Below are 25,595 nucleotides of genomic sequence, written 5' to 3'. Positions count from 1 at the left end.
TCATATGTGACTTATAGTTAACTGTGTACAAAAAATGGTGAAAAACGGCTGCTAAATTGTGTTTTTTTTATTCATACCACCTACATAAAAATTTTTAGGGATGGTCCCAACAGAGTTCGGTTTGGGTTCGTACGAACCCTCCGTAATGACTCCCACTGTCTGCCCGCTCCGTGCAGTGGGCGGATCCAGCGGGAGGACCGCCTGGAAAACTGGGATACAGCCATAGCCATAGGCTGTATCCCAGTTTTCCAGGCGGTCCTCCCGCTCTACGGAGCAGGCAGACAGCGGGAATCTGCTGCCGAGCGTTCGGGTTCATACGAACCCGAACCTCGGCAGGTCCGGACCATCCCTAAAAATTTTAGTAAAAAACTAGATTTGCATTTCCAGGGAAATACATAGTGCTTGAAAAGAGCGCCCCTTTACCAGTGACTTCCTTTTAAGAGAAACTTTAATCCTGGGTGCCGTCTCTTTAAGAGCGACTTGGGTCGCATCCCTTTATGAGCAACTTGGCTCATGTCCCTTTAAGAGCAACATGGGTCCCTTTAGGAGCGACCGGGTCGCTTTAAGAGCGACCTGGGACCCAGGTCGCTCTTAAAGGGACCCAGGTCGCTCTTAAAGGGACCCAGGTCGCTCTTAAAGGGACCCAGGTCGCTCTTAAAGGGACCCAGGTCGCTCTTAAAGGGACCCAGGTCGCTCTTAAAGGGACCCAGGTCGCTCTTAAAGGGACCCAGGTCGCTCTTAAAGGGACCCAGGTCGCTCTTAAAGGGACCCAGGTCGCTCTTAAAGGGACCCAGGTCGCTCTTAAAGGGACCCAGGTCGCTCTTAAAGGGACCCAGGTCGCTCTTAAAGGGACCCAGGTCGCTCTTAAAGGGACCCAGGTCGCTCTTAAAGGGACCCAGGTCGCTCTTAAAGGGACCCAGGTCGCTCTTAACCCTTTAAGGACATGGCCCATTTTCGTTTTTACGTTTTCGGTTTTTCCTCCTTGTGTTTAAAAGGTCATAGCACTTGCATTTTTCCACCTAGAAACCCACATGACCCCTTATTTCTTGCGTCACTAATTGTACTTTGCAATTACAGGCTGAATTTTTGCATAAAGTACACTGCGAAACCAGAAAAAAATTCAAAGTGTGGTGAAATTGAAAAAAAAAACGCATTTCTTTTATTTGGGGGAAATGTGTTTTTACGCCATTCGCCCTGGGGTAAAACTGACTTGTTATGCATGTTCCTCAAGTCGTTACGATTAAAACGATATATAACATGTATAACTTATATTGTATCTGATGGCCTGTAAAAAATTCAAACCGTTGTTAACCAATATACATTCCTTAAAATCGCTCCATTCCCAGGCTTATAGCGCTTTTATCCTTTGGTCTATGGGGCTGTGCAAGGTGTCATTTTTTGCGCCATGATGTGATCTTTCTATCGGTACCTTGATTGCGCATATACGACTTTTTGATCGCTTTTTATTACATTTTTTCTGGATTTGATGCGACCAAAAATGCGCAATTTTGCACTTTGGGATTTTTTTGCGCTGACGCCGTTTACCGTACGAGATCAGGAATGTGATTAATTAATAGTTCGGGCGATTACGCACGCGGCGATAGCAAACATGTTTATTTATTTATTTATTTGTTTACTTTTATTTAAAACCTGGGGAAAGGGGGGTGATTCAGACTTTTATTAGGGGAGGGGGATTTTTACTATTAACAACACGTTTTTTTTTTTTTTTTACACATATACTAGAAGCCCCCCTGGGGGACTTCTAGTATATACACTTTGATCTCTCATAGAGATCTCTGCAGCATAGATATGCTGCAGAGATCCATGAGATCGGCACTCGTTTGCTTTCGGCTGCTGCAGCCGGAAACAAACGAGTGCCGAGCCGAGGACGGCGCCATCTTGGACGCGTCCCCGGCCGGCATCAGTAACGGAGATCGCTCCTCCGGGACAAGGTCCCGGAGGAGCGATCTCCCCCACTAGACACCAGGGAAACGTTGCCTCCGGTAATCGGAGGCAGCTGTCAACTTTGACAGCTGCCTCCGATTAGCTAATTAGCGGGCACGGCGATCGGACCGTGCCCGCTAATAGCGGCGGTCCCGGGCTACACGCGGCACCCGGGATCGCGGCACTTCAAAGCGGGGCCGCCGCGCGGCCCCGCTTTGAAGTGCTAATGAGGACATAGGACGTACCGGTACGTCCTATGTCCTTAAGAGGTTAAAGGGACCCAGGTCGCTCTTAAAGGGACCCAGGTCGCTCTTAAAGGGACCCAGGTCGCTCTTAAAGGGACCCAGGTCGCTCTTAAAGGGACCCAGGTCGCTCTTAAAGGGACCCAGGTCGCTCTTAAAGGGACCCAGGTCGCTCTTAAAGGGACCCAGGTCGCTCTTAAAGGGACCCAGGTCGCTCTTAAAGGGACCCAGGTCGCTCTTAAAGGGACCCAGGTCGCTCTTAAAGGGACCCAGGTCGCTCTTAAAGGGACCCAGGTCGCTCTTAAAGGGACCCAGGTCGCTCTTAAAGGGACCCAGGTCGCTCTTAAAGGGACCCAGGTCGCTCTTAAAGGGACCCAGGTCGCTCTTAAAGGGACCCAGGTCGCTCTTAAAGGGACCCAGGTCGCTCTTAAAGGGACCCAGGTCGCTCTTAAAGGGACCCAGGTCGCTCTTAAAGGGACCCAGGTCGCTCTTAAAGGGACCCAGGTCGCTCTTAAAGGGACCCAGGTCGCTCTTAAAGGGACCCAGGTCGCTCTTAAAGGGACCCAGGTCGCTCTTAAAGGGACCCAGGTCGCTCTTAAAGGGACCCAGGTCGCTCTTAAAGGGACCCAGGTCGCTCTTAAAGGGACCCAGGTCGCTCTTAAAGGGACCCAGGTCGCTCTTAAAGGGACCCAGGTCGCTCTTAAAGGGACCCAGGTCGCTCTTAAAGGGACCCAGGTCGCTCTTAAAGGGACCCAGGTCGCTCTTAAAGGGACCCAGGTCGCTCTTAAAGGGACCCAGGTCGCTCTTAAAGGGACCCAGGTCGCTCTTAAAGGGACCCAGGTCGCTCTTAAAGGGACCCAGGTCGCTCTTAAAGGGACCCAGGTCGCTCTTAAAGGGACCCAGGTCGCTCTTAAAGGGACCCAGGTCGCTCTTAAAGGGACCCAGGTCGCTCTTAAAGGGACCCAGGTCGCTCTTAAAGGGACCCAGGTCGCTCTTAAAGGGACCCAGGTCGCTCTTAAAGGGACCCAGGTCGCTCTTAAAGAGACCCAGGTCGCTCTTAAAGGGACCCAGGTCGCTCTTAAAGGGACCCAGGTCGCTCTTAAAGGGACCCAGGTCGCTCTTAAAGGGACCCAGGTCGCTCTTAAAGGGACCCAGGTCGCTCTTAAAGGGACCCAGGTCGCTCTTAAAGGGACCCAGGTCGCTCTTAAAGGGACCCAGGTCGCTCTTAAAGGGACCCAGGTCGCTCTTAAAGGGACCCAGGTCGCTCTTAAAGGGACCCAGGTCGCTCTTAAAGGGACCCAGGTCGCTCTTAAAGGGACCCAGGTCGCTCTTAAAGGGACCCAGGTCGCTCTTAAAGGGACCCAGGTCGCTCTTAAAGGGACCCAGGTCGCTCTTAAAGGGACCCAGGTCGCTCTTAAAGGGACCCAGGTCGCTCTTAAAGGGACCCAGGTCGCTCTTAAAGGGACCCAGGTCGCTCTTAAAGGGACCCAGGTCGCTCTTAAAGGGACCCAGGTCGCTCTTAAAGGGACCCAGGTCGCTCTTAAAGGGACCCAGGTCGCTCTTAAAGGGACCCAGGTCGCTCTTAAAGGGACCCAGGTCGCTCTTAAAGGGACCCAGGTCGCTCTTAAAGGGACCCAGGTCGCTCTTAAAGGGACCCAGGTCGCTCTTAAAGGGACCCAGGTCGCTCTTAAAGGGACCCAGGTCGCTCTTAAAGGGACCCAGGTCGCTCTTAAAGGGACCCAGGTCGCTCTTAAAGGGACCCAGGTCGCTCTTAAAGGGACCCAGGTCGCTCTTAAAGGGACCCAGGTCGCTCTTAAAGGGACCCAGGTCGCTCTTGCAACATGTGTCTCTTTAAGAGCGACATGGGTCCCATACCTTTTGGAGTGACTTGGGTCCCTTTAAGAGCAACTTGGGTCCCGTCCATTAAGAGCGACTTGGATCCCTTTTAAGAGCGATCTGGGTACTTATAATGGTAAAGATCATTTCTCAGTTACCATGACAATCTTCCTCATGTCAGTGAGACAAAATCATTAAGGACCTTCCATATATTACATCTTCTATTGGCCAATAGTGGACATGTGACTGTGGATGGTGTGATACATTGCCTGACAAAACCTTAGAGTTCCTATTGGCTGCTTTATTTCAGCTATTTGCATATGTGCTGTGATTGGCTGTTAGCGGTTAGAGTTTGGCCATTATTTGCAATGGGCCGTTATTTTCTATGGGAAATTTGGGGTCGTTTAACGTAAATTTCTTAAAAACAACAAATCCGATCGAAACGAAAAATAGCACACCACACACTGCCGAGGGCTTCGAAACGCAGTTTGAATGGAGTGTGTGCGCAAAGCGGTTCGGGCTGTATTACGCGCAGAAAAATGGCTGGAAGAAGAAGAAACGGAAGAAGAAAAAGAAGAATACGGATTACAATATAGTGCTTTTCAAGCACTATAATTAGGGTGCCACATGTCCCTCCAGAATGGTACAGATGGAAACGTCAACTTTTCTTACACAAATAAAGGCCTCTGTGACATGGTATAATGGCTAAAAAAAAACAACAACTGAAATAAAAAAAAAAAAAGGCCCCAAAATTCACCAGTTCTGTCATGTCTGAGGCCAGTGGTTGAGTCAGGTCACACACTGCGGCCACATATGGGACTTGGACTAAGGGGAAAATTAGTGAGTGGAATTTCTCAGTTAGTATTTGCTGTGTTAGAGGAAAAAATTAATTAAAATTTCAAGAAAATTTGACAAATCGCTGCAAAATTTTGAAGTCCTCTAACATTCTAACTAGTAAAAGGACGTTCACCAAAAGACATCACCATAAACCAGACATGTTGTAGATGTTGCATTAATAATTAGTTCATGTGGCATGACTATTTTTCTTAGGAAAAGAGTTTTGAATATAAAGATAAAATAGGCCCCGGGCATTAAGGCCAAAACAGGCTGAAGAGGCAAGGGGTTAAACTAAAATCACCCTTTCTAGGTAGTGGATGACTGCCAACAGAATGACCTAATAATGGTCGCTAACAAAAGATGGAAAAAAAAATAACCCTTTAGATTATTAAATGCTTAATTTTATTTTTCTGCTTGTGAAAGGAGAGTGCAGAACACACTGAACTGCCAGTAGGTGGCGTTTGTGTATGTAAATGGTGAGTTAATGACTGTCAGTCAATTGTTTAAATAGCATTTAAAGTTTTTTGCAGTTTTTATAAACAGGAAAACCATACAAAAGTTCTACAGGATTAGATAAACATGGCTGCCCTTTTCCATGAAAGTAGCATGCCTGTTTGGGTCTGATAGTTCAGTTTAGCTCCATTTGAAGTGAGTAGCTGTAGTACCATGCACAGGTACGGCCCTGTGTTTGGAGAAAAGTTACAATGTTTTTCTAATCCTGGTCAAACACTTTCAGATATGTATTTTTTTTCAGTATCTGCTTGATTTTCATGGTCACATGTATGCTTTATCATAGACCAAAGAAAGTCTGCAATTTGCACTTGAAAGTTTGAATATGAATGGCTGCTCTATAGAAGATCTAGGCCTGGACTTTACACTACCAGGATTTCCTAATATCGAGTTGAAGAAGGGAGGGAAGGATGTGCCTGTGACTATTCACAATCTGGATGAATATTTACGGGTAAGTGAAATAGACTTGTTAGTATTGACCTTATAAGCCAAGTGTAATATGTAGATGGTAAATGTTTTGTCTATATCATTGAGAGTTCTTAGAAGTATATTTCCATTAATAGTACGTAGTAAGTAGGGATGGGAGAGGGAGCGAGAAGGCATTTCAGCCTGCAGCAGATCAGACACTTTGCACACGAGAGCATTTTTCTATGTTATGGAAGCACTGACTGATTTATGGCACCATGTGTCACCTTGACCGAACAGGTATCTGACACTGTTTCCTCCAGCTGCCCTCGCGTTGAGTAGTTTGTTTTCCCATACATTGCTCAATGAGTGTTGTGGGTTAAATAGGCACTGGCCTCTATTGGTCTTGGTGGTCACATTAACAATCACATAATTGCTGGACTGTTCCTGGATCTACACCCAGCTCAGCCCTTACAATGACAGTAATCACTATAACGTCCATGATTACCTAATGATGCCTAAGATGCCTGTATTGATCATTCCATAAATACTGTGTTATTCACATTTAGCTCAACAAATATAGAATAAAACACATATAGCTGTTAGACAAATACAAACTAAAACCAGCTAAACTGTCTGATCCTGGTTCCGAATACCCTGGATCTGGAGAGGAAAAGGTAAAATGGGCTATCCATGATTAGAAAAACATGGATGCTTTCTTCCAGAAACAGCACTACTTTTGTCCCCAGTTTGTGCGTGATATTGCAGCTCAGTTGCGTGCGTTGAAGTGAATGGGACAGCGTTGTTCCGTTCCAGCCCAAGAGTGGCGCTATAAATAAACCAAACTCTAAAGCTTATAAATAGCTGCTGCTTTTCATGTGTGTCTTGTAACAGTGGTAGCAATAATAGGAGCAGACACACTTCTGGTCTCTATCAGTCATCCCATTGAAGAACCCTGGTCATCCTGTCCACATCCTCTTTTATATCTCTTGGGGCTTTGCAGTCTACTGGGATACAACATGACCTCAGTCTTTGACCTAAAACTGAGTTATAGCGTTAGGTGGTTTATTTATGGATGAACATATTGCAAGGTAGATAGCGCTGTAGTTCACTACTAAGCGCCCTACTTCCATTTATTGCAGTTACTTTTACCCTTGCTAAGTTACAGGGAGAATTAAAACTCTTAACAATTCTCAACAATTTTTGCATAGAATGTGTCCCAGGCAGCAGTGCTTTGGGGCTAGATGTAATTGAAATGTAGCACAGTATGAAGCTGGCCTGCTGCTTTCTCTCATTTAGCAGTAGGGAACACAGTTCTGTCTAGTGCACTGGCAGGTAATTATGGCAGGAGCTGGCATCCAAGGCATATGCTAACTTGAGGATTACGTGCATCTTTCTGTGTTTCTTTGCAGCTTGTAATTTATTGGGCGTTGAATGAAGGAGTCTCCAGACAGTTTGACTCCTTTAGAGATGGCTTTGAATCAGTCTTCCCTCTTAACCACCTGCAGTATTTTTACCCAGAGGAGGTTTGTAATTTTGCTTTATTCAGTTTTTTTGATAATGTGTTCATCTGGTGACCTTTTCTGTAATTTGCATTTTTTATTTCTTTTCCCCATCTTAGTTTACAGTGTAATGAAATTACAATGACTTATTTGTACAGACCTCGTCGGCTATTTGCGGTCTATAATGGTTGCTATGTTACATGACAGATCTGTATTTTGTTACTTATTCTAAAGGTCTTTTTACCTGCCTGAACGAACATTAACAGGAATGCTCATTCCTAATGATTGGCCCAAGTCAGGTTATGTTCACAAATAGCAATTAATGCACACTTAGTTTGCGTCGTGAATTGCACAAATTTGTGATAAAATATTGATATTTTTGCTGCAATTTCTTAAAAACTGCATAAAAATATTGCTATTTTACAGCAAAACTGAAAATGAAACCTGCATTTAATGCTATGTGTGATTATAGCCGAATAGGGCCAGCGATGAGCTAACCAATGAGAAAAAGCTTTGTTTGTTAGCTGATTGGATCTTTTGTGCAGGCATTAAAATAGTTCTTGACCACACATCACCCCGTAGAGGACTGTATGAATTATCATTGCCCTGCCTGAACCATCATCAAACCATAGGCTGAATAATCCAGCACCAATCTTCTAGATCGCTGCTTATTATCGCTCAGTCATTAGTATATCTAGAAGAGCCATAATTCTACACGTTTTATCACACATTTGGTGACTTGTCTGTAAATAATAATCGTTGCTGTCTCTTTAACAGTTGGATCAACTTCTTTGTGGCAGTAAGGCTGATCCTTGGGATGTAAAGACTCTGATGGAGTGCTGCAGGCCTGACCATGGATATACACATGATAGGTCAGCACAACACCTTTTTCTCTCGATCCTATTACACCAGACCGTTATAACCTTACTATAATATGTCCTCTCATTCTTTTGCAGTCGTGCTGTGAAATTTCTCTTTGAAATCCTCAGTAGTTTTGACCATGAGCAGCAGAGACTGTTCCTCCAGTTTGTCACTGGGAGCCCAAGACTGCCGGTTGGAGGTGAGACTCTTGCTTCCCACGTTCCAGCAGATTGTCTTGCTGTATATCTGTTGTGGTGAAAGAGTTCATAGTTCATAAATTGGCTGTGACCAAGCAGTCTCCAAAAATCCGTCCACACTAAAGTGCTGTGTAGCCCCAGCCTAATGGCTTCCTTTAGTTGAATACTACATACCAGTAGCTCCAATATTCTGTGGATAACAGAACATATCACTGGTTAAGATTCGACTTGTCCAATCCTTTTTTTCCCGGTTTACAGAATCTGTGTATAATATATATATATATATATATATATATATATATATATATATATATATATATATATAATATGTTTCTGTGTTCATCTCTACCACAGGTTTCCGGAGCTTGAACCCTCCTCTCACCATAGTCCGCAAGACTTTTGAATCCACCGAAAACCCTGATGATTTCTTGCCCTCCGTTATGACCTGTGTCAACTACCTTAAGCTGCCAGACTATTCTAGCATTGAGATCATGCGTGAGAAACTGTTAATTGCTGCACGCGAAGGACAACAGTCATTCCACCTTTCCTGATCCGATGGGACTTACCACGGACCTTGCTTAAGATGATAACAAATCATGATTACTTTTCTAAACACGTCACCAGAGTCAAGGCGACAACCTCCGCCTTATTGTAGAGAGAGAAAAAAAAATGCAGATTACTACAAACACAATAAAAAGACCTACTAGTTCCATTAAACAGCCCCCTGGACGTCTAAAACTTATCAGGCTTGAAAGATACATAAGTTTGTTTAGAAAGTTTTTTTTTTTTTTTCTTTTGCTTAAATTATCCTTTATTTGAAGAGTGAAGTTTTTAAATTGCTTTGCCGTGTGACTTAAAAAAAAAAAAAAAAAAGAGGGATATTAAAGAAAACCAGTCTGAGGAAGAAAAAAAGGGATGTTTTTGAAGCTGGAAAAAATAAATATTGCTGTGCAGTTTAACAATCCCAGTCTGTGTGTATCCATCAAGCTAAATGCGAGTCAACACCCTCCACCACTTGTCACCCATCTTAAAGCAGATTCTGCATACAGGTACATGAAATCGTAAAGCCTGTTCTTTGACAAATCTAGTTACGTAGTTAAGTGTATTTTTCTCACTTGACACAGCCTCCCTGATTACTTGTTATGTGCAATTGAGTTTCCTGCGAGTGCAGATGGCAGACAGCCTCATTTGTTAGTTTTTGTCGAAAGGAGCAAACTAACCTCTGAGTATAGTAACATCTATAAGACGGGATTTTTACTGGCAAGCTCCTTAAACGTGTGGGGCTGATGGTCTGACAGGAAGAGATTTGATGGTTTGTACTGGCCTTTTACCAGGATAATTTAAAACTGTTTACACAGTATATAAAGAACTGAGTGGTGTTTTGTTCCTTTTTGATTTGTTTAAAATGTAAAAGTTAAAAAAAATAAAATTAAAAAACAAAAAAACAAAAAAAAAACTTGGCTGGCATGTATTTATCTAAATACAGCCTTAGCATTTCAATTTAATGTATATTTTAAAAAATATATAAAAAAAAAATAGTTTAATGCCCTGTTTAATTTTCTTTCTTCAGATTTATTATTATTATTATATTTTTTTTAAGTTTTTTTTTTCTGGGTCTAGTTGGGAGGGAGGGTTGGAAATGTTTTGACAATTGAAAGCAAATGTTCTCAATGTCCTGTTCTATGTGCTGATTTCTCAGATCTGCAATAATCTACTTCATCAGGTTCATGTTTTTACCTGAATATAAATAAAACAGAGAAAAAGTTTGCTTCACGTTTTTATTTTATTTTACTTTGTTCCATTTTCATTTGTTTGCAACACCTCTTATGTATCTATTCCTCCTCTTTGCAATGAAAGGTCATCTTTTTAAGGTGGTTTCTTGATCCAGCACCCCCACCACTCATCTCTGTGGCAGATCCAGGGCTTCAGCATATACACAATGAATGGGGACCAGAAGCAGATGGCTCCATTCATTGTATAGTGGTGGTGCCAGGTTACTGCAGCGCAGTTCACATTCACTTCAGAGAGTAGAAGTGTAGCTGTCATCTGAAATAAAATGTGCCAAAGCTACATTTACTTGCCAAATCAGTGAATATGATTACAAGACCTGGGTGGAGAATTTCAATACTTACTGTAAATTAAGGTTTATTGGCAGTGAGCATTATTTTTCTACATAATGGCATTTGTGCTTTTATACGCGGTTATTACATATAAGGAACGGTTCAAATCATAACAATTAGTACATATTATAATGTACCATTAAAGCTAGGTAACTCCAGTTTGTCTCTCCGCCCGTCCCAAAGGCTGCATTCTATGCTTGGGCAAATCCAGCCGGCACCCCAAAGATTTGACATGTCACTTCTTTGAGCAGGTAACAGAATCCGCCTGACCATAGAATGGAGCCTATGGGACTGGTGGAACTTTAAGGGGGCAAGAGATGTAATCCGCATGATTTCCTTAGGGCTAGTTCACACTAAGTAAACACGGCGTAATTCCGCGATGGACCTCTCTGGCGCGAGATCCCACTATGCTCAGTGTGCTGCTGTAAGTAAATGAGAGGGCGCTCGCTCGTCCGCTCCCTCTCCTCTCCGCTCAAAGAAGTAACATGCTACTTCTTTAAGCGGAGAGCGGAGGAGTGCGCGCCCTCTCATTCACTTACAGCAGCACACTGAGCATGGCAGAATTACGCCGTGTTTACTCGGTGTGAACTGGCCCTTAGTGTGTAAGGGCCTTAAGTTAGAATTATGTTCCTAGCAACTAAGCTGCTGCTGGCTAGGGGCCAGGTGGATTGTCAAGTATCGCTGGTTTACATCATTGATTCATTTGGATACTGCACCATCCATGTAGTTAAATGTGTCCTTCATTTACATCTTTTGTTTTAACTCAATTTGTGCTGTACTTTAGTCTTAACCATCCATTTTGCACTAGGTTTTCTTATTTATTTTTACCACTGTTTAGAAACAGTGGGGGAGATTTATCAAACATGGTGTAAGGTGAAACTGGCTCAGTTGCCCCTAGCAACCAATCAGATTCCACCTTTCATTTTCCAAAAGAGTCTGTGAGGAATGTAAGTTGAAATCTGATTGGTTGCTAGGGGCAACTGAGCCAGATTCACTTAACATCATGTTTGATAAATTTCCACCAGTAAGTTTTCATATGGCTATCATTGAACATTGCTCTTATATAGAAAGGGTGGTGTTATAAAGAAAACTAGGTCTAAACTGCCTTATGTTATAGGACACATATTTCCAGTGTACAAATATTTCTTATGGGTTCTTTGAGATTCCCCCATGTGCTGCTTTGTTTCCATGGCGTGTTGCCCTTGGTTACATCCCGCCTTTGGGCATCAGTTAGGTTGGGTCACTCATGCTCAGTTTTCAGTTGTAGTCTCCTGATCTGTCCTATTAGTACTGGCAGTTGGTTTTCACTTTACATGCAAGCAAGGAGGATTGTGGGAAAGTGTCTACAGTGTTGCATGGCAACAGCAGGGTTACTGTGCAAAGAGGAAACCAGAAAGTAATCCGATATGAGTAAAACAGAACAGAACTTTACTAAAAACTGCACATTTGTTGTACCTCACATATATGTAAGTGGTACACATCTGCTTTTACCTTATTAGCGTTATGACACTACTCCCTTTTGAGGCTGTGTTCACACATCGTAAAGTAACAGCCGTATTTTCAATATACTAATGCTCTATATTAGTCAATGGGAAATTGTCCAGCAGTACATACACCATATCGAATAACAGCCGCAATTGATTACAGCCATTTAAGTAATGAACATGCTTATTATTTCCTACATGCCTTTGCTGAATACGGCCATTTTTATGTCCTCCCAAAATTATGACCATATTTTGATAGTTTACTGTGTGTGTGTGTGAACCTAATAGCCTAAGCAATATGAACCTCCAAATGGTGCCAGCAAGAAGTATGAGTTGTCCCCCATGTCTTGATAAGATTAGATAGAGCTCATGCAACTATGAAATAAATGCTTTGGGCAATGAGGGGTTAATTTAGATATTTTTGGGGCAGGGTTTTGTGTGAGCATTACTTTCACTGCTAAAGGCCCTATTACATGAAGCGTTTATTGGCCGATAATTGCTTTGTGTAATAAAAGGCAACGATCAGCCAACATGAACATGTTGAAAGACAAACATGGAGAGCTATGATCTGCTGCTGTCGCTCTGTGTCATAGGAGCTGCGCCATGAAACCTATCTATGAGACTATGAGCTGTCGGCGTGTGGAATAGAAACATAGAAGATTGTCGTCAGTCTGCCCTATTAGTCTTTCCATTCTTTATAGTATTTACATTTTATAGCACCGGCAGCGAGCAGGGAACAAGGAGGTTGGCGCACTTGCTCTCAGAGATTGCTCTGTGTAATAGGGGCTTTAGGCATGGAGTCAAATACAAATGATTTGGCTGTCTGTAGCTATCAATATAGGGAGCTTAGGTGCTTATGGCATACTGGTTTATTTAGTTCACTGAATCAATGATATGATTCCATAAAGCTGTGCAGGTAGCCGTAGCAGGTCCCTTCTCCACAGGGCAGGTGGCCTGTGCTCTGCCATACAGGTAAGACAGGGAATTCTCAGCAATGGAGCAGGTCATAGCCATCAGACTCCACCAATCACAAAGTGATGGCTAATCCTAACATTTTAAAATGTATATACATATTTTAAAGAGATGAGGTAAGAACTGATAACGATCCTTTGCCTTTACTAAGTATTCCATGGAAAGCTGAACCAGCAGTGGTGACCTCTAGCTTCTGGTATTTGGAGGTGTTCAATAAAGAACAAGCCTACAAGAACTAACTCATTTTAAAGAACTAGGATCTGCTTGGCCACTTTTGCCCCACTCTTGTCTCTAGATTGGGTGGGGTTTGAAACGCAGTTCCATTGAAGTAAATGGAGCTTAAAGGGGTTATCCAGCGCTACAAAAACATGGCCGCTTTCACACTACTGTTGTCTCCAGATTGGGTGGGGTTTTGAAACTCCAGTTCCATTGAAGTAAATGGAGCTTAATTGCAAACTGCACCTGAACTGGAGCACTTTGGTTCCTAATTACTGTAAATTTTCTCATCTCTACCCAAGAACACAAAATAAAGACTCAACACATTGTAATCTGGTGTTCAATAGGCAAAAACATTATATAAAATCACCCCAACTCACAAAGAATCCTCCTCATGCACTCAGGCCCTCGAGGGAGCCATGACTGGAGAGTTGCCCCTCCCCTGGGCTTAGAGGGAAATACCAATATAACATGGTTAAAGAATTTGTTCATCTAATCTGATTTACAGACAAAAAGAGGCTATAAATATACCTTATTGCTACATGAAAAATATACTGGTCCTAGTCTGGTCATCGGCTTTATAGGGTACAGACTAAAGTGCTTAGCTGATTTTTTGCTAATTTACCACCTGAGAATATACCTAGGAGGCTTAAACCTATATGTTATGCTGCCTATGGACTCCAGGAAATAAACATTTCTGTAAGTAAATTTTGGTTACATTGGATGTGAGATCTTGTGGCCATATCTGTCACCTTATTAACGGCTAGGCGGAAGTATCCTTTCTCCCTTAAAGATCCAGGTCCACCTCTTAAAAAGGGATATTCTAAAGCAGACAATCTACTAGAACCTCTAAATGACAGCAAGGGTAGGGGAGAGTAAAGTAGTCAAGCTCAAGGTCTTGTCGCACATCCAAGATGGCACTGATCCAGGCAGTGGGCCTTACTTTTATGGAACCTTCTACGACATAAGCGATTGTCCTCACAGCTCATGGTTGCCACAGTAACTACAGGTGACCACAGTGATCTGAAGCATTAACCCTTTAATGACTGGCAATGCACTTTACTACAGAGATCATTTAACACACTTCTGACCAAGTGAACAGCTTATGGTTCGGGCACTAAGAACACTAAATAAAAAGCTTAGAGATTACACAGGTAGCTGTAGACGTGATATACTAGAGACCAGCCTTATGGTCACCACACCATTCAGTACAGTACCACAACCTGCACACGTCCTCCAACTGCTATGTAACTATCAGTGACACCATTACATACAGCATCTGTGGTTGTCATGGTGATGCTGCCACAATTAAAGGGGTTGTCCAGCGTGGGGGCTATTTTTCATATGGCCGTGGAGGAGGTGGCTGAAAGAAAAGACGTCCACTCACCTCCCGGGTTCCATCGGCGGGTCCCACATCGCGTTGCTCCGGTTCCCGGACGCTTCCGGGTGTCTGACGCGGGCCCGAGATGTGACGTCAGGTCCGCTTAGCCACTCAGTGAAGGAGGAGGGATCCCGTAATCGCAGGTCTCCTGCAGCTTTGCATTACAAAGATTGGTGAAACCTGCAAGAACAGCTGGCATACTAAGGTAAAACCTGTAGTGCAAATAATCTTGCATTGTGGGTTTTGGTTGGTTGCAGCAATACACTGATACTGTAGATTACAGCAGGTCAGTTTCTGGCAAATCCAGTATACTAAGAACAGTATTATAGTACTGCCAGACGTTGACGTCTGATAGAAGCGCCAGCAAGGTGCGAAGCAGCTGTCATGTTGTAAATTCAAGGTGTTTGGCGTTCCTCACCATCCGTGGGCCGTGCTGATGGCTTTTATATGTTTTTGAAGCAATAAAGATGATTTTATCGATTTAGTGCGCCCTCTATTTCTTTTGTATCCTCAATTTTTAAGAGGGTGTTTCTGTCAAAATCGACTCATAAGCTATACACAGGATAGGTTGTCAATCACTGATTAGCTTCTGCTTGCCATTTGAATACCAGTGTTTATTTACTATTTATAATCCTATGGGGGCGGGGAGATGAATGCTCAGACTCACTGCGAATCCCATGTACGTCCCTGTCATTGAAAGTATAGGGCCGGGATCCGCAGTGAGTCTCGCTGCAAAAACGCAGCAAGGAACTCACTGCGGATCCGGCATGTGGGATCGTACCCTTAAAGCGGTTTTCCTGGCAAAAAAAAGACTGATGAGCTGTCCACAGAAAACTTTATCAGTTTCTGATTGGTAGGGTTCTCACACATTAGCTGTTCAGCCCCGTCCACACTACACAGTTAATGGGGCTGGAAGTGTGGTGACTCAATCCACCGTGTGATGTTATGACAGGTAGTTGTGTCAGCTCAGCCAAAGGTGTTAGTGTTGTGACACCAGTGCTAGTCCAGCACACAGGTGTGATGTTAGTACCTGCTCTGTGTCGTGGCTGGCTGTAATCCCCAAATGGCCTGCTGGGTTGTGATGGGTCCCTTGGACTCTTGTCACTGTAGTTCTGAGTGGCAATTGACCCACCCGGACAATCGGTACCGCCACCCACAGAAAGGGGAAAAATAACCCAAGGTGTGCGGCTTGTGTGTGTAAGTGCTGGTGTGTATAAAGGATGATGGAGTCCCAGTGATATCAAAAATAGAAAAGCTTTCAATAGTACAACACACTTTGGTAGAATAGATAAATCTTCACATAGACTTTAATGCTTAACTCGGTTGTGCTTGAGGAGGTGCTTGAAGAAGTAGAAGAGAAGAGAGGTAGTTGTAGTAGTGCTTGTAAAGTTCGAGTAGAGGAGAAGAGTTTGTTGAGGAAGTCTCAACCCAATGAAGCAATGTACTCTGCCGGAAATGGAGTAATACTTGTAGAGTGAGAAGTTTACTTGTACCCGTGATTTGACTGTGTCTGACCACCTTGTGCCCTACAGTATCAAGTGACCTGTCCTAATAGGGTCATACAAGCCCAGTCGTTATCTGGGTGAAGCTAAGTTTCCGGGGGTGTCCCAGTTACCTGCACTGTGAGATAGGTTACGTAGACCTTCCTTTGGTAGCTTTGTCCTATCCAGGCTAGTTCCTCTGGTTCTTAGGATACTGCCCTGCACTTTTTAGACGTTCTCTCAGCATCGGTTAGGTTGTTCCTGGACTCTTCTTCCTTTAGGTGCTTAGTACTGCATAGTAGATATAGTAGAAGTAAGTAAAGAACTGGTTGTCTCTAGCTGCATCCGTACACACTTTTGTCTTAGACTAGACTGTACTGCTCACCTCCTCCCACACGGAGTTAACTAACTCCTCCGATTGGGTCTAGTGTGTGTGGGGAGCAGGGATAGGTTGAGGAAGATAAAGAACCTCCCATAGGTAAGCACTGAACACATGGTATAACAGTGACATTAACCCATTTCTAACTTCAGCTGTGCATGAGATAACAAGACTTGGAAAAAATACTTACATCTAGTGGTGAAACTATAAAAATACCTTCATCACCACTTAACATGGAGTGAGAACTTTGCAATAGGTGCCTAAGGAACTTAACAGTGGGACACCACAGAAGCAGTTTGTCCCTGTGCAGAGGCAGCGACTGGAGATGAGTATAACTGTAACATGCTGGAGTGCGACCACTTGGCATTAGAATACCGATGGCTGATGAAATTGGATGCAGCCTTAGGGAGTCCTGGAAAACATGGATACAATCTATTGCCTACCCTACTGATGAGAGACTGATGGAACTATTCTGTGGATGGCTCATCAGTCCATAGGCTTTTAAATAGTGAATAAACACCCATAATATACCATATACCTATAGCATGTTGCATTGTGAAAATACTATTATCTAATAATATCTTTTGCAAAATATGATAGCATATCACGGGGAAATATATATACCTTTACACAGGACCAAAATTCAAGGACCTTCCTACCCTGATGTTACTAGGCCGCTGCTGATTGTTTTTTTACCGGGCTGGTTATGGAAAAGAGAAGGGAACCGCTTACAGAGACATAACTCACACACACAAACAACACACACAATAAGTCACACCCCTTGATAACTATATAACATATAGTATAATGTATAGTGTAGAGATCCCTGTGTTAGGCTGGGTTCACACTATGTTTTTGCGGACCGTTTAACATGAAAAAAAGAATGCAATTGTGTGCAATCCATTTGGATCTGTTTTCCCTTCAATTAGGAAAAAAAAGAAAAAAAGGATCAAAATGGAGGCATGGATGCACCCCCCCCCCCCCCTTTTTTTTAAGTGTACACAAAAATGTGGTTGACCACCTTGTTCTATATGTTAAAAGTAACCATATAAAATAGATAAGTTAAATTATATGCAAAAATGCAGTGTAAACCCAGCCTTATATTGCTGTACTATGTATATGTGATAATTTATTGTGCTGCTTCTTAGCTGGAGCTGCTGCACAGTACATTGTGTGTGTGTTAAAAAAGAAAACAATTGGTTGCTAATAAAGCTACTTCAGTTTAAAAAAAAATATGAAGTCAGTGTCTAATCACGGAATGTTTTGATTTTAACTGGCTGGTGAGGCTGGCGACCTACTGCCACCATCACTGGAGCTGTAAACAAGTCTTGGGGCGTCTTGCGTTTTCTGAAAGGGCAATTTTCTGCCCATTTTTTTTTTTAGAGTGACACTTGATGGACGGCACAGCTCTCCAGTACATCCCAGAACATCTACTGGTAAGTATTACTGGTACACACCGCACACAGGACAGTGGGGAGGAACACTAATCATGGGGGAGACTGGTCATGTTAGGGGGCCATGTTACTAGGTGACATTTATAAGACTTATCTGTACAGGACATAGAGGACATTAGTAATGGCGGCCATATAGATCTGTAAGAAAAAAACTCCAAGAAACAGCAGCCAGTAATCTGTAGTGTTATATGGCCACTATTGAGATCATATGGCAGATTGTGCTGCTCAATACAGACTGGATATTAAAACATATAAGGGAGATTTATTAAGCAGTCTTCCAGTAGCAATGGCCTTTGTTGCCCATAGCAACCAATCACAGCTCAGCTCAGGCTGGGGCATGCCTGGGCTGGGAAGGGTGCCGGGAAGGTCTGCGTTAGGGGGCTGGGGCGGGCCTGAAATGGGAAGGGTGCAGGACAGTCCGTGTTAGGGGGCTGGGGCGGGCATGGGCATGAAAGGGCGCCGTGGGGAGTCCACATTCTAGCAGAGGACAGGTAAATTAGGAGTAGGGATGGGTAATTGGGCTAGGGGGAGGGGCTCCCTCATGGTGCCTTCACCTTGACGTGGTGAGGGAGCTTGCGTGCCTTGGTGATCCAATAAGCTAAGCTGGTGGGAGTAATACTCCTGGGGGGGTCACCCGTGCCAGACTAAGCAAGGCACCCGGAAGTAAGGGCTGGTATACTAGTAATTGGACATTGCACTATTGACAATACATCTAGCACTCTCACTACACATATCAGTCGGCAGGAAACACCACACATATCGTTTTTATCATCTGCTTTTATTGTTGTTGACTGATAAACCTTGTAATAGGCAAGCAGGAGATGGCAGGACCCCTGCGCCTAAGATTCCTGTTTCCTTTTCCCCCAAGGTCAGACCTGCAGCAACCATAAGGAAGTTAGCCTGCTAGGAACTAGTATATGAAGGATATGGGGCTTGCTGGATACAGGACTCCAATCTGACGTCTGACTCCTCTCCTGCACGGTGCTGTCTGAACTATACAGTTTGTATGACCAATGTCTTACTATGTTTTGAGGTGCAGGGAGGGTGCTGGGGAAAACCAGCCATCAAGCTGTTCACGGACTGGCCCACTTAGCACACCAACCCATCTGGCATTTGCCCAACTTGCCATTTTGAGCAGTCCAGCACTGCTATTCATCTATCCCAGTACATCTCAACCTTTATTGTGACTCTTCCTTGTCCCCCTTCTGCTTGTCTGCTTCTTCCTGCATCCAAGCCATAACCTGCTACTCAGTTAATCATTGGTCGAGATGGGCAGTTGCTGCCCTGACCTCTCACCTTCGAAGAAGGAAGAAGAGACAAGGACACTGGAAAAATCCACAATGGGAGCTGCAAGGTACCAGTGTAAGAAAGTATTATTTTCTTACTTTTTGCTGCAGCAGCCCTAACAAAATCGATTTTTTTTCTAACTTTGAATAAAAACTTCTGTCTCCTTACCTTTGCCAACAAGGATTTCAACCTTCTTGAAACTGGGGAAGTGTGTAAAAAAAATAATCCCATTGTATACTAGTAGAGTGAGGCAGGTAGACTGAATTATTCTTGCTTTTTTACTCAACCAGCCAAACTTTGCTCTTAAAATATACCATATTTTCCGGCGCATAAGACAACTGGGCAGGGCCGTCTTAACAGCATTATGGGCCCCTGGGCAGAGGTGCGAATTGGGCCCCCCCCCAACCGCCGCCATCAAATCCCCCACATCTTTGCATATAGTGCCCCCCCATAGTAGTCAATTTCCCATATAGTGCCCCCCATAGTAGTCAGTGCCCCCCATAGTAGCCAGTACCCCCCATAGTAGCCAGTACCCCCATAGTAGCCACTGCCCCCCATAGTAGCCACTGCCCCCCATAGTAGCCAGTACCCCTATAGTAGCCAGTGCCCCCCATAGTAGCCAGTACCCCTATAGTAGCCAGTGATCCCCATAGTAGCCAGTGCCCCCATAGTAGCCAGTGACCCCCAAAACAACAAACCAGTTACTCACCCTTCCGCCGGCCCCAGCAGCTGATGTCTCCCGTCAGCGCGCACTCCCGTCATCCTCCGGGCACAGGCAGCGGGGTACAGAGAGACTGCCTGTGCCGGAAGTGTCCAGCTGCACGACACATCCAGGACACAGGCAGCGTCTCTGTACCCCGCTGCCTGTGCCCGGAGGATGACGGGAGTGCGCGCTGACGGGAGACATCAGCTGCTGGGGCCGGCGGACGGGTGAGTTCCTGGACTGCCGGCCCCTTCTATCGCCACTTAGCTGAGCCGATCAGAAGCCCAGGAAAGTGCTGCTCATTGCACTTTCCTGGGCTTCTGATCGGCTCAGCTGAAAAGCGATAGAAGGGGCGGGCGGAGGGGGTCGCTCAGGGCCGCTCATTATGCATATGCATAGTGAGCGGCAATAGAGGGGGCGGGCGGGACGGCTTCCTTGCGGTGCTCAGCCCTGCTTGGAAGCCGTCTTCGCTTTATAGGACGCACTTAGTTTTATAAGTGCGTCTTATAAAGCAAAAAATACAGGTGTGTCACAGAGGGCAGGGGGCCCCCTAGGACGCAAGGGCCCCCGGGCAGCCGCCTACCCTGCCCAATGGGTAAGACGGCCCTGCACATGGGCGTATATGATCTGCAGCGAGTTTGCAGCGAAATCTGCAGCGGATCCTGGTATAGTGAAGTTCTATGGGGAATTTTCACTCCGATATGTGACCTGGCCCCTTTAACCCCCGCCCCATAGCGGAGCCATATACAGTGTCACTAAATGAGATGTACACTCACCAGGCTCTCTATCCACCCAGTATAAGTCTGCAAAAATGTCCCTCCCAGCTGTCCCCCTTGCTGTCTTTCTCTACATATTATAAGCCAGGGCTTATTACTGGCTCCAGTTTCAAGGTGTCCAGCTACATGCCAGAGGGTTCTTCAGGATTTATCAATGGGGAAATACTGTGTATCTTAAAGCATCTCCTTTTTTAAATTCTTACTTTATGAGTTGAACCTGTAAGCAGTATAAGGCTATGTTCACACTATGTAAAAACAGCAGCCTTTGTGCTACACGACCGTTGTTCAATATATTGTGTGAACAACGGCTGTTGTTTGCATTGACTTCAGGTCTAGAGAAGGTCTGGAGAGGGTCTGGTGAAGCGTGTCACAGCACGAAACAGCTGTCACCTATTACCATCATGGGAGACTAGTGTCTTACCTGCTGAACCATAACGGATGTACATGGAAAGTTTTGGGCAGTAAATGTACACACATTCCGCATGTATATGTTGGTGAGTTCGGCTTCAGTCTTACTTCTTTTATTTATTTCATAGTGACTGTGTCCGGTCCATTACAAAGTGTATAATGTTATTTTTTTTGGACTCCAAAGTGCAGGCAGCTGAGCTTCTGAGCCCAACATAATACAGTGGTGCCTTAGATTACGAGCATAATTTGTTCCAGGACCGTGCTTATAATACAAATCACTCTTAAACCAAAGCAAAATTTCCCATAAGAAATCATTGAAATGTAGACAATTGGTTCCACACCCCAAAAAATAATGATTTGTTTTTATTCTGAATAACATGTAAAACAGATGAAACAAACATTTAGAAAGCTGGATGTGCCATATTATAAGTTACTCAGTATAACAACCAGCATGTGGTGTATTATGTATAGTAAGTTCATGAGAATGAAAAAAAGCAGCAATTTGTCAATACAGGAAGGAGCAGATCCCCATAATGCAGTAGTGTAGTACAATAGGCTAGAATAGAGAAGCAGGACTGCTGTCAGAGGTGTGTGTGGTCACATGACAGCAATGGGGAAGGGGTGTGTGTTCAGCATGGACCAATCAGGAAGTGAGAATCACAGAGCTGTGCAGGAGGGCAGTGACTGCAATGTTTCTATACAGCAGTGTGAATGGCTGAGTGTGAGTGCAGGTACATTATAGTGGTAGTGTGTATAGCTGAGTGTAAGTGCAGGCACATTATTGCAGAAATGCAGAGGATGTGAAAGACAAGGGATGACAGAGACTGCAGGAAGGAATAAGCAGGGTATAGGGTAAGCACAGTATAGCAGCGCTCTCTGTCAGGGAGAGAGGGGTTACAGCTATGAAGAGATTACCTCCACAGTCCTGTCGCCTACCACCCCAGCCTAAAGTGGATCTGCTATGATTTTAAAGGTGAGGGAGACTTCCTAGGTCAGAGTACAGTGCTGTAGACCCCGCTATGCAGACCATGCCCCTCCTCCACTCCCCCTCTTACCCAGTACAGGGAGCTCTTAAACCAAAGCAATGCTCTTAAACCAAGTTACAATTTTGAAAAACTTTGAGCTCTTCTTGCAAAACCCTCTCAATCGAAGTTACCAGTATACGTTCAAAACTGGATTGAATATAGTCAGTAATGGACAATGTAACATCCACGATATTTAATGCATATGGCTTAGACACACAATAGTATATGTCACCAAAATGTCACCGTATTGCTCTGCCGGTAGCTTAATGTATACAGCAAATGTAGCGAACTTTGTTATGTGAACTTAGTCCAATGTTTGTTCACAGTGATCATCAGCAAAAAGTAGAAATGGCGTTTATTTTGCATAGAAAGCAACTCAGTGAATGAAGCAGAATGCACAATAAGCAGACACAGAAGCTTCCATCCCTGTAGATCTATGACTGGAGAAGATGGTGCCTCAAGAGTGTATTTTTGCAGAAAATGCATTAAATGCGGAGCAGCAACCTGCTATTTATGTCTGGATCTTGTGAGCAGTATCAATTGCCAAAACACAACTTCCTGCCAAGCCGAGCTGTCTGCTTAAAAATCAATGAATTCAATTATAGAATTGTCCTAATTCATGGCAGATGTGAAAAGGGTAAGACGACATCACTGTAAGGCAGGGATGTGGAACCGGCAGCCCTCCAGCTGTTGGAAGACTACAAATCCCATCATGCCGAGACAGCCAAAGCTTTAGCTGATGCAAGGGATGAGGGACGGAGTCCTGTCATCATCAAATAAAGCAATTATAGCAATGACCAAACACCTCACCTTGGCCTAGGAACTTTGACCCATTCACACATCTATATCTACATCTTTACACAATTTATATCCTATCGGTTTCTATGTGATTATTCACACATTCGTAATTTTGCAGATCCATAATCCGTCCCACAAGAAAAGGTGTATGTCCTTGTGTAATTGCGGGACGAACACAACAATAGAAGTCTATGGTATCCGCATTTTTTGCAGACGTTACAGATGTTATCTCTGTAAAGTCTGCATTGAATACAGAAAAATAAGGCCCGAAGGGAAACTTGAAGGGAAACTATCAGCAGGTTAGAAGTATCTAAGGTATGTCTCTTTGCTCCGTTCTCTGCACCATTTCCGCGATATTAAGAGTTTAATCTATAAGAAAATATGTTATTTTGGTGCACTGGGGGCCGGGCTGCATGATTCATCCCCGCGCCAGTGCTGCCCTGGACAGCCTGCTCTGCTGATCAGGGGCGGACTGGTGTACTGGGAGCAGTAGTCAACATATTTGCATTAAAGAACGAACAGGTTCATTCTTTGGACGGATGGCAGAATCTGCCTGGGCATAGAATGGAGTCTATGGCACAGGCGGAAATGTGCACCGCCACGAGCGGGGGCGAGCTGCGGAATCTGCATGATACACAAACTAACCTAGACTGCTGTCTTCTACATAATTGCCGACTACCGACCTAATAATTTGAATGGCCCATTCACATGCCCGCAGGTAAGCCCTAGTATGGATCAATTGCGGCACTGATCACTATTCACCTGTGAACGGGTCCATATAATTGCAGACGGCGCTACAGACTTATACAACGTTTACACGGAACGATAATTCGCCCGATGTCGGAGTAACATTTTTTTTTTCATAACGATCAGCGTTTAGACGGTACGATATATCGTACGGAAACTCATTTTGCGATCGCTTAAGCCTATCTCACACATAGGTTAAATTGGCGAACGACTGTTCACACGGAACGATCTGCAAATTTTTTACGAACGATCAATGACGATTTGACGAAGTTGTTGAAAGATCAAAATGAACGATTTCTCGCTCGCCGTTTGATCGTTCGCTGCGTTTACACGTACGATTATCGTTCGAATTCGATCGTTATCATGCGAATTCAAGACAAGTGTCACAATGGCTGGAGGGTAATGGCCGAACCCTGGGTACCTTCCTTTGTCAGTGGTGCATTAGAAGCACAAAAGATGTAGTGTAGACATTTTCCCTTTTGCGTATGAGGAGGTGGTTATCCCGTTGAACACAGGTTTGGAGAGTCCCTAGGGGTGAGTATGATTATCTTCACTCCTATAGCACGTAAAGGGTTAAACTAAGGAACCACAGTCCACATGATTACTCTGATGAAGAGGGACCTTATGGGTTGGCTCCTGGTGGTAGAGGACAATTTAGAGACACTTGAGTTGTTCCCAGTTGTGTGCTCTCTAACCCCTTATAGCAGAGCGGTGAGGTGCTGGCATGGGAGTCATATTACTGGCTCCAGCAGGGGGCCCACTAGCTGGACAGTAGTTGGAGAAGAGCACTTGTTCCCCTCTCCTTTTTTTTTTTTTTTTTTTAATAATAATTTGGTGTCAGAAAGTTATATAGATTTGTAAATCCCTTCCATTTAAAAATCTCAAGTCTTCCAGTACTTGTCAGTGGCTGTATGTCCTGCAGGAAGTGGTGTATTCTTTCCATTCTGACACAGTGCTCTCTGCTGCCGCCTGTGTCTGTGTCAGGTACTGTACAGAGCAGTAGGGGGTTGCTATGGGGATTTGCTATTGCAGTGTCTGATCTCTCCTCCCAATGGGCTCCAGTAATAATGGGGGTCTATCACTTTGATGGTAAGAATAATGTTGCATGCTGTGCCATTCCTGTCACTAAATCTGATGGCTGACTGCAGCTCTGACTAGCAACCAATCACATGGAAGCTCGCATGGTGTAACCTGCACTGGAAGAACACAAGCTGCACGCTTATTGGTTGCTATGGACAACATCTTCAGTATGTAAGGCTTTATTGCAAGCTTCCATGTGATTGGTTGCTATGGGTAACTGCATGACTCTAGTCTCTATGATGTAGAGCAGACAGTCCGCCCGCCGCCGCCGCCCCCGTTATTGCCCTCAACCCGCCCCCCTGCTCCCCTCCCTCCCGCTCTCCTCCTGTCAGTCAGCGGGTTGTTATGGTAACAGGAGCCGGCTGGTTGCAGCTCAGTGATCGCAGCATCCAGCGCCAGGAGCGGGTACCAGAGGCAGCGGACACTTCTCGGAGAGCAGCGGAACCAGCAGCCGCCCTTCCCGATGCCTCCTCCGCGCTCTCCCGCCCGGGGCCCCCAGCTTCTCCTCCTTATTCTCTCCGGGCTTCTTCTGGTCTCTTCGGATCTCCCAGGGGAGCCGTGCGGGGGAGAAGCGTGCGACACGCAGGTAATGGACGCGGCACCGCGGGGACAGAGGGCTGTGTGTGTATGACTCCATAGGACAACGCAGGCAGGTGACCGGGGGGGCTGCTATTGTGTATGGAGACAGGAGGGGGCAACAGGAATGTCACCTATACCGGCAATGTCACCGGGGGCCACAGCTGTGCACTGTCTATACCGGCAATGTCACCGGGGGCCACAGCTGTGCACTGTCTATACCGGCAATGTCACCGGGGGCCACAGCTGTGCACTGTCTATACCGGCAATGCCACCGGGGGCCACAGCTGTGCACTGTCTATACCGGCAATGTCACCGGGGGCCACAGCTGTGCACTGTCTATACCGGCAATGTCACCGGGGGCCACAGCCTGG

At 44.9% G+C, this 25,595-nt stretch overlaps 2 protein-coding genes across 9 annotated transcripts in view; both read left to right on the top strand.

Moving 5' to 3' along the window:
- The window catches only part of TRIP12 (thyroid hormone receptor interactor 12), a 92,904-nt gene extending 82,804 nt beyond the window's left edge, over window positions 1-10,100 (top strand). For all 8 annotated transcript variants that reach the window (XM_069975589.1, XM_069975596.1, XM_069975595.1 and 5 more), the window contains 5 exons: window positions 5,656-5,820; window positions 7,187-7,300; window positions 8,054-8,148; window positions 8,233-8,336; window positions 8,689-10,100. In XM_069975589.1, coding sequence (XP_069831690.1) covers window positions 5,656-5,820; window positions 7,187-7,300; window positions 8,054-8,148; window positions 8,233-8,336; window positions 8,689-8,885 — 675 coding nt within the window. In that variant the 3' untranslated portion in view covers window positions 8,886-10,100. The remainder of the gene's footprint in view (window positions 1-5,655; window positions 5,821-7,186; window positions 7,301-8,053; window positions 8,149-8,232; window positions 8,337-8,688) is intronic.
- Window positions 10,101-24,879: 14,779 nt separating this feature from the next.
- Window positions 24,880-25,595, top strand: part of DNER (delta/notch like EGF repeat containing) — a 181,711-nt gene continuing 180,995 nt past the window's right edge. The window contains exon 1 of the mRNA XM_069973932.1: window positions 24,880-25,231. Coding sequence (XP_069830033.1) covers window positions 25,109-25,231 — 123 coding nt within the window. The 5' untranslated portion in view covers window positions 24,880-25,108. The remainder of the gene's footprint in view (window positions 25,232-25,595) is intronic.

Source organism: Dendropsophus ebraccatus, chromosome 6 (assembly GCF_027789765.1).
Source record: "Dendropsophus ebraccatus isolate aDenEbr1 chromosome 6, aDenEbr1.pat, whole genome shotgun sequence".
NCBI lineage: Eukaryota > Metazoa > Chordata > Amphibia > Anura > Hylidae > Dendropsophus > Dendropsophus ebraccatus.
This window is presented reverse-complemented; position numbering and strand designations above follow the sequence as displayed.